General features: G+C 40.5%; 1 protein-coding gene across 1 annotated transcript; it reads left to right on the top strand.

Annotated features, from left to right (window-relative positions):
* The first annotated feature begins 3,093 nt into the window (after window positions 1–3,093).
* On the top strand, window positions 3,094–8,677 carry LOC139366870 (zic family member 1 (odd-paired homolog, Drosophila)). Its single transcript, XM_071104570.1, has 3 exons — window positions 3,094–4,367; window positions 4,899–5,062; window positions 5,494–8,677. The coding sequence occupies exons 1-3, from the start codon at window positions 3,401–3,403 to the stop codon at window positions 5,692–5,694; spliced, it is 1,332 nt and encodes a 443-aa protein (XP_070960671.1). The 5' UTR covers window positions 3,094–3,400; the 3' UTR covers window positions 5,695–8,677.
* Window positions 8,678–9,006: the final 329 nt, after the last annotated feature.

The following is a 9,006-nucleotide window of genomic DNA, read 5'->3' as shown; positions in this document are numbered from 1 at the left end:
ACTATTACGTTACGTTTATAACAAAATAAATGCCCTGTAGCCTGTCCTATCGACCATAATATTAATTAAATTAGCGGCTTCCACCCATAATGGATATATTATTATCTATATCATTGGTCACCTTGATGTAAAGTTCTCCATTCCCAATAAATCAGTCAGCAATGCCAATCACCGGATACTTCTGATAAATCAGTGCAAAGATAAACATGCAGATTCAACTACAAAGATGTTTTGCCTTCTGTTGTTGTATTTGATGATTCCCAGACCCCTGTTGAATCCCAAAGGTATTTATTTCTTCCCTGTTTGAAGTCACTTGGACACACGTTCCATCATGCCCGTTTTCCACCTGTTGAAGCCAAGGGTCTTCCAGATTTGTATGTGAGTTGTGGTAGTCTACTTTAAAACTTGATACAACTTGTATGGAAAAAGAGAACCATGGATAATGTTCTCTTCCCTTTGGCCTGTCTGGAAGGAGTTGGAGAAGGTACGGAGCAGAAATGTGCAGTCAAAATGATATTTTAATGAGTCTGTTCATGCGGCTTTGAACCAGCGAGAGCCGCAAATCCCACTTGATAACTTCGGTAACCCACAATGTTGTACACATATATACAGTCTGGCTATGGTGATGCAGTAAGCTTTTACTAGTCGGCCAACATACAACGTGACCAGTGTTTTGTTTTCAACAATCACCAGTGTGTGAGTTATCATCATAAATGTCCTTCAAGATGACTGCTTATTAACCGTCTTTGTGATGATAACTTTTTGTGTGATTTTTGGGAAAGAATTTAGGTTGAGAATGATCATGGCAGAAGGGAGTCCTGACGTCCTGATGTTCCCTTTACGAGGCTGCTGCAAAAACGGACATGGAATTGAGAGAGAGACAGAGAAAGAGGGATGGGGGGGGGTTCCTAATTTGAGACAGGTTGCTACAGCAGGAATTTTAATTCTGCAGCTAAAGGAAATGTGAATTATTATATGAATTAGAATGAATGGACATTTATGTAGGGGTTGATACATTTTACATAAGGGAAAATCAAGTCTGAATTTTTAAGTGGAAATTAGAAGCTTCAGAAGCCTGTTTAAACCTCAAACAGACTACAAGATTTAAAAGTTATTCATTGCAAGAAAGTTCTCCTGTAACAGAGTGATCAGATTAAGATCATCCATCTGTAGATGTTCTCCTGTAACAGAGTGATCAGATTAAGATCCTCCATCTGTATACGTTCTCCTGTAACAGAGTGATCAGATTAAGATCCTCCATCTGTAGAAGTTCTCCTGTAACAGAGTGATCAGATTAAGATCCTCCATCTGTAGAAGTTCTCCTGTAACAGAGTGATCAGATTAAAATCCTCCATCTGTAGAAGTTCTCCTGTAACAGAGTGATCAGATTAAGATCCTCCATATGTAGAAGTTGTCCTGTAACAGAGTGATCAGATTAAGATCATCCATCTGTAGATGTTCTCCTGTAACAGAGTGATCAGATTAAGATCCTCCATCTGTATACGTTCTCCTGTAACAGAGTGATCAGATTAAGATCATCCATCTGTAGATGTTCTCCTGTAACAGAGTGATCAGATTAAGATCCTCCATCTGTATACGTTCTCCTGTAACAGAGTGATCAGATTAAGATCCTCCATCTGTAGAAGTTCTCCTGTAACAGAGTGATCAGATTAAGATCCTCCATCTGTAGAAGTTCTCCTGTAACAGAGTGATCAGATTAAAATCCTCCATCTGTAGAAGTTCTCCTGTAACAGAGTGATCAGATTAAGATCCTCCATCTGTAGAAGTTCTCCTGTAACAGAGTGATCAGATTAAAATCCTCCATCTGTAGAAGTTCTCCTGTAACAGAGTGATCAGATTAAGATCCTCCATCTGTAGAAGTTCTCCTGTAACAGAGTGATCAGATTAAAATCCTCCATCTGTAGAAGTTCTCCTGTAACAGAGTGATCAGATTAAAATCCTCCATCTGTAGAAGTTCTCCTGTAACAGAGTGATCAGATTAAGATCCTCCATCTGTAAATGTTTCCATGGTCACACCTGATGTGTAAATGGCAACACATGAAGTGTAAAACTCGAGGATAGCTTTATAAAAGAGGTGCTGTGTGCACAGGAAGTGGTGAGTAAGCCTACCTTGGATTGTGAGGCCACTTGCAGTGTTTTTCAACATTGACAATGGATTGTTATTTCCTATAGCCTATTTGAACTGACAAATAAAAAATAAAATAACTTAATCGTGGTACTTGTAGGATAATTCGTATATTATTAGTCCTATTATAATGTGTTTGTGACAGTCACATATTGACGTTTTGGCTGTTTTGTAGTAAAAACGTAATATTCCCTTGTGGTATGTATCCATGCAGCCTCTACTCCCTAAACTACTTGAATAGAGACGGGGAAATGGAGTCGAGTCGTCTTTTCCGTTCCCTTTCATCCTCCGGAAATTTGACTGGATCCAAAGATTGCCATGGAAATCAACAAAGACATCGCCATGCCCTCAACGTGTGTCCTATGAAATCAAACAAATATCCCGGATCAACAACAAAGAGTGTGTGGTATACTGCCTCCCCAGTCTCTTTGCTGAGCAACAACATTCAGCGACACATTGACTTCTTGGTATGCAACCGAATAGCCATGCTCTACATCAGCATTTGCACCCCCCCCCCCCCCCCCTTCCCTAACAAAAAGTGTGTTTTAGTATGGAAAGTTGTTGCTATGCATTAGTTATAGAGGAACATGCATGCATTTGACTTTTAGCAGTGTATAGTGTGACTGAATAGCCGACGACTGTCTACATTTTCACACCGTCTATTGTTGCTTTTATTTCTCTCAACTTTCTTTCTTGTGTTATTCAGCCGTTTAACCAAAACCACAGTCAGCAATCTCACAATACCTGGGATTGATGATGCACGCGGACCAATAGGAGAGGGGCCTCGGCACGCGGATTGTTATTTGATGGGTGCATGTTAGTAGGGGGATAGGGACTCCTCCAATGATCGTCTGAGTACCGGGTCACATGTTTGGTCCCCCCTTCCTCTCCATTCATCAGGGGTGGACTATGTTGTCTTTTCAATTCATTTATCTGCAGGAATGATTGCGACTATCAGTCTGAAGCTCACCGCCTGACTGGGGAGGTGAAAGTTTCGCCACAGGGAGATAAACCGCAAAAGACAATATTGTACATGATTTGCGTGTGCATCGGATGAGAATTAGTGTGGGGGAAAATTCCACTCTTGTTTTAGGTAAATAGAAAACCGGTGGATTGGAGTTTGTACTCCTCTGTAAGGTCTGAGAGAGACTTTTGCAGAAAGAGAGAAAGCGAGAGAGGTATAGGAGTGAGAATAACTTCGTGGTTTTTTATTTCTGCTCTCAGTCGCCTCATTGAGTTGTAGACTGCCGGAAGATGCTTCTGGATGCAGGACCCCAGTACCCCACCATAGGAGTCACTACGTTCGGCTCCTCAAGGCATCACTCAACAGGCGAAGTCACAGAAAGAGAAGTGGCTTTGGGGATAAATCCGTTCGCAGACGGGATGGGAGCTTTTAAAATCAACCACAGCTCCCACGACCTGGGCTCCGGCCAGACGGCGTTCTCCTCCCAGGCTCCCGGCTACGCTGCTGCCGCCCTGGGTCACCACCACCACCCGACACACGTCAGCTCCTACTCCACCGCAGCCTTCAACTCCACCCGGGACTTTCTCTTCAGAAACCGGGGCTTCGGGGATGCCACCAGCGCGCAGCACAGCCTGTTTGCCTCGGCAGCGGGAAGTTTTGCAGGGCCACATGGACACTCCGATGCCGCGGGGCACCTGCTCTTCCCGGGACTCCACGAGCAAGCCGCAAGTCATGCATCATCAAATGTGGTCAACAGCCAGATGCGCCTTGGCTTTACCGGGGACATGTACGGCCGGGCTGACCAGTACGGCCATGTTACGAGCCCCCGCTCCGACCACTACGCCTCCTCCCAGCTGCACGGCTATGGCCCCATGAACATGAACATGGCGGCTCACCACGGGGCAGGGGCCTTCTTCCGATACATGAGGCAGCCCATCAAACAAGAGCTCATCTGTAAGTGGGTCGAGCCCGAACAGTTGTCGAACCCCAAAAAGGCTTGCAACAAAACGTTCAGCACGATGCACGAGCTCGTGACCCACCTGACAGTGGAGCATGTCGGTGGACCGGAGCAGTCTAACCATATCTGCTTCTGGGAAGAGTGCGTCCGAGAAGGAAAGCCATTTAAAGCCAAATACAAACTGGTAAATCATATCAGAGTGCACACCGGAGAGAAACCATTCCCATGTCCCTTCCCCGGCTGTGGAAAAGTGTTTGCTCGATCGGAAAACCTGAAAATCCACAAAAGGACTCACACTGGTAAGAAATGTAACATGTTTTTGTTATTCCCGACTCAAAAGCATGATCGCGATTTCCGCTCCAAAACCGATTAACTGTTATTAAATGTAAGACATGTAAGACATATTTGACTGTGTAACAGGCAACAACCTATCAACTTGAATGTTTTTGTTACGTTTTTACACAAACAAATATGAATATTGAATGCATTATTTAAATTGTATATACAGTATAACTTTATTATTCGTATTTTGAAACTTTGAAAAAATGAATATAATGCAATAGGTTTGTGAAATATGTGGCATGGTGTTGCGAATTGTTTATCTTAGTGGTCCAAGTAAAACGTGCGAACACAACATCATGTGTGTGTCAATATATAGGCCTACACACATTAAACAAATCATCAATACTGAAAATAAGGTTATCTTTATACAATGTGCTTGAACCACGTGACAACTGAAACTCTGAAATGTTCATGTTAAATGAAAATGTATCATAGTTCATATTCTCCGTGTGTAAAATGTTTATTTCGTGTCATTTTTTTTATTTAAGGTGAAAAACCTTTCAAGTGTGAGTTTGAGGGCTGCGACCGACGGTTTGCCAACAGCAGCGACCGGAAGAAACACATGCACGTCCATACATCTGACAAGCCTTATCTCTGCAAGCAATGCGACAAGTCCTACACACATCCAAGCTCTCTGCGGAAACACATGAAGGTACATATTAACTTACACTTTTATTTTAATCCGTGGCTACTTAACGTTGTTCTGAATATTTAGCGTGCTATAAATAAGTCCATATATTTTGGATATTGTTGAGAAGGAAAATGCTGTGCATACATTCCAGCAAATATGAACGTATGACGCAGTAGAACTAGCTGTTGTGTTTTCATAAAACCTTTCACGCTGTAATCATTTCCAAAATATTGCATCACGCATTTTAATTTAGGATCTTTGTTTATTTATTAAAAATGTATTATCATTAGCATGTATATAATTAGCCGATGTATTTTCTTCTCACTGTGGAGAATCGAACTTTAAGCCTTCATAATACCATAAAGCATGGCAGCGTATGAGTAATACAGAGGCACACTGTCAAGTGTAAAAATGTCCTGTTGTTCACTTTGTTTTTTCGCTCTGTCTCATAGGTTCACGAGGCTACCACGCAAGGACCCCAACCGTCACCAGCGGCCAGTTCCGGGTACGAATCGTCCACGCCGCCCACCATCGTGTCCCCGTCCACAGAGAACCATAATTCCAGCTCCATATCACCGGCAACCTCGACAGTACACCACACGACCAGTCACCACACCACGCTGTCGTCAAATTTTAATGAATGGTACGTGTAAAATATTTTCACAAAGACTGCAGAAATAGGACTGCTTGGAATCAAAGACTTTGAAAGTCAGTCTATAATGCGTGGACAGAGAAAAATACGAGGAAGCCAAAATGGTTGGCTAATGGCTACAGAGAGAGAGAGACAGAGTGATGCATGGACAAGGTGCACGACCAGCTACCAAGTTAAAGTTTTTTTTAAACATTTTCGCCCCCCCCCCCCCCCCCCCCCGGCTTTTTTTTGAAAGACTGCACGCAAGATATCTCAATGCATGCTATCTGCGGTTCGTGGCCTGATTTTCTTTGTACATTAAGATTCACAGTTCAAACATGTTCTATTTTATTTTGTAAATAGTTATATCACAGTTTAAGGGCATTTGTGAAAATGTGGTCCCTAGATATATGGAAAATGAGATGGTTTTACCAATAATATTGCGATGACTAGTGTTGATTGAACAGAATGTTGTCGTTGATGTGTACCCAATGTGAATTACTCAGTATAACTTCCGTCTCCACTATGACGTCGACCTTACCGACTTTTAGTCTATTTATGTGCTTTTGTATTTGGTGAAACATTCCGTCTACGGTCCAGTTGGAGTAGCACAGTACTTTACCATTGCTGTTATTTAATGTCGTGTCGATAAATCGTGTAGTGAAAGCCTGAAACTCCGTGTCAATCTGTTTATGTACGTGATAAAAGATTTTTAAAAAAAACTATTTGTCCATTACCTTGATAATGTCAAGGCAGTATTACCTACATGTATATAGCTCAATGTTCCATATTTATCCGCATGTAAAGGGTAACGTTAGAAATGACCGGGATTTATGGAGAAATACGCTCTTATGTAGAATTTAGTCTACACAAAATGTTTGGTTACATTTCGTACTATATTAAAGCATAAAAAAATACAACCAACTATTGTCTTCCAATATTTTTTGTTTCTCATAGCCTACTGTCTAAATATGACATTAAAATTAAAATGACTGCTTCGTGATTACCTATGTATACCATTATCATTAACAACACAGTTAAATAGAGAACTAGGCATTTAGTAAAGCATGATAAGCCTATATGAGGTATTATATTGAAATAACTATCATACTAAAAGTAACAGTTTTAAATGACATGTTCAGAGGGGCACAAATCAAATAGGTGGTGCACATTTCATAACACCTAGACTATCAATAAAGGGACATGATAGGTGGACCGTCTTATCAGGCTAGGCTAAGCTACTGCTCTATCACCCGCTTATCAAAGGGCACCACCTAAATCACATCATGCTAGCCTTTTTAGGCTTGCAGAATCCAATTCGGTAATACGAATTAATGTTAAGTAATTTGATTATTCCTGTCCTTGTCTCCTGTTAATCCATAATTAACATACCAGTCCTTGCCCTCGAGTAATTCGAGAATGTAAACGGTTAATCGTGACGGATATAATTATCAGTCTGTGTAAACGAAATTGTTTATGTTTTTACTTAATTGTTCTCGATGTAATTCAGTTTCCCCAAAGCTAGCTGTGTCAGATGGATGTCATAGTGCCGAGGAAGTGTTGGGACTTCTGGAGTCAGTGTTGTAGTCTTTGTTCCGTGGTGTAGCCAGCCTGGTTGACCGGACCATTAGGCAGGGTTCACGTCAACAGACAGACGCCAGTGATCACCAGCCTGGCCTGCGTCGTTAACACTGCCAGCGCGCTAAGGCGACACAGAATAGAATCATATAATCCCCGATCTGTCAGTCTACAGCTGACAACATGACACGTTGGACAGGCCGAAAAATGACGAAACAATTCTAACAGAAAAGACGAGGACAAATGGCCTGCACACAATGTTCAATTGATCAGTCATCAGTAACAATCCTCACGCAGTGTGTTTATGTGTTTTATTTTTTACATATAGTTTACAGTAATACTACGGGCCTAAACATTTTCTCTGAAATAAGATCTGTTTTTTTTAATTAAAATGATTTGCAATCGTACAGGATGGAACTAAGAGTTGAAACATGATCTGTTTTTATAATGGTCCAGGAAATGAAATAGAAGAATTACTATGTGTTTTTCCAAGTCTATATAAAACATTTGATTTAAAATGTAAGAGTGTGTGTATGTGCGTTCGTGTGTGTGTGTAATTTAAATGGCGGAAATTCATGATATCTAAGGTGATTTGTTTGAATACATTTCAAACAAATCACCTCAGATATCATGAATTTCCATATTATTTTAGCGTGCCAGGCTATTCATTTATTTTCCTGATAAATGAATGGCGGTACTAAAATGTATTTTCCGACTCTATTTAAGACTATCTATTTAGATTCTAGTGCCAATACGTTTTCATTCATGCATCATTAGACCAGCAATAGAAAGTGCTGTGTATACCATATACCCATAAATATGTTTTGGATTATAGAATGACATTGGTTTTGTTTGAAAAGACCGCTCGTTCTCCAACAAAACTAGAAAGCTTTGCTTATATCGACTCTGGTCTTGAATGTCCTTAACATTTATTTTGAACTAAAATATCACTAGGCCTCAAATATAACTTTATAATATTATTAGATGTTACCAGATCATATCGTTATATCGCACACCTGGTTTTGGAAAAAGCAACAAATGCACGTCGAGGCTGAATTCAACTGCAAAGTGTCTTGAACTACGAGACAACCATGGTCTCCTCATGCCAATATCAGCGCTACACAGACAGACACTACTAAAGCATGCACATGCAGAGATTCCATTAGGTTACTCAAGTTCAAGACGATTGTGTTCAACTAGTAATAACTCTGTCCATGCAGGGGGGGGACTTTAGAACCACACACTGTGGGTCGTAGTGATAGCCTAAAAAGTAACACAATAGTCCTATAATTAATTACCAATGTCCTACATTTGTTCTCAGTCTTTTCAAATGTTAATAGTTGACTTTTGTTCTGTAATACCACATGACGATGTCTGTTTTTTAATGTAAAATGTCAATTACATTGTTTATGTGTGTTTATGACTAATTTAATGACATTTGTTTTACATTTTGGAATGTAAACGAAATATATATATATATATATATATATATATATGGTAGAATCAATATTTGAGATTCTTTCTTTACAAAAATAGCTGACATGGAAATCTTCCCGTATCCATACGAAGATGTCTGAATGACAGGCGGTGTAGCCAACACGGCGTGCATGGGCTCTTATGAACCGGATAATCGACGGAATAAGGAAATCGCATCCTTTCAGTTTTGTTCACACTAACTTAATTTGTTCAGTTGACTGTATTGCGACGTTTCTTAACGGTCACAACAAGCTGAAAACAGCAGAGTCGCGTTTAAAGC

This window comes from Oncorhynchus clarkii, chromosome 15 (genome assembly GCF_045791955.1).
Source record: "Oncorhynchus clarkii lewisi isolate Uvic-CL-2024 chromosome 15, UVic_Ocla_1.0, whole genome shotgun sequence".
Classification (NCBI taxonomy): domain Eukaryota; kingdom Metazoa; phylum Chordata; class Actinopteri; order Salmoniformes; family Salmonidae; genus Oncorhynchus; species Oncorhynchus clarkii.
Note: the sequence above shows the minus strand (reverse complement) of the source record. Positions and strands in the feature narration are given on the sequence as shown.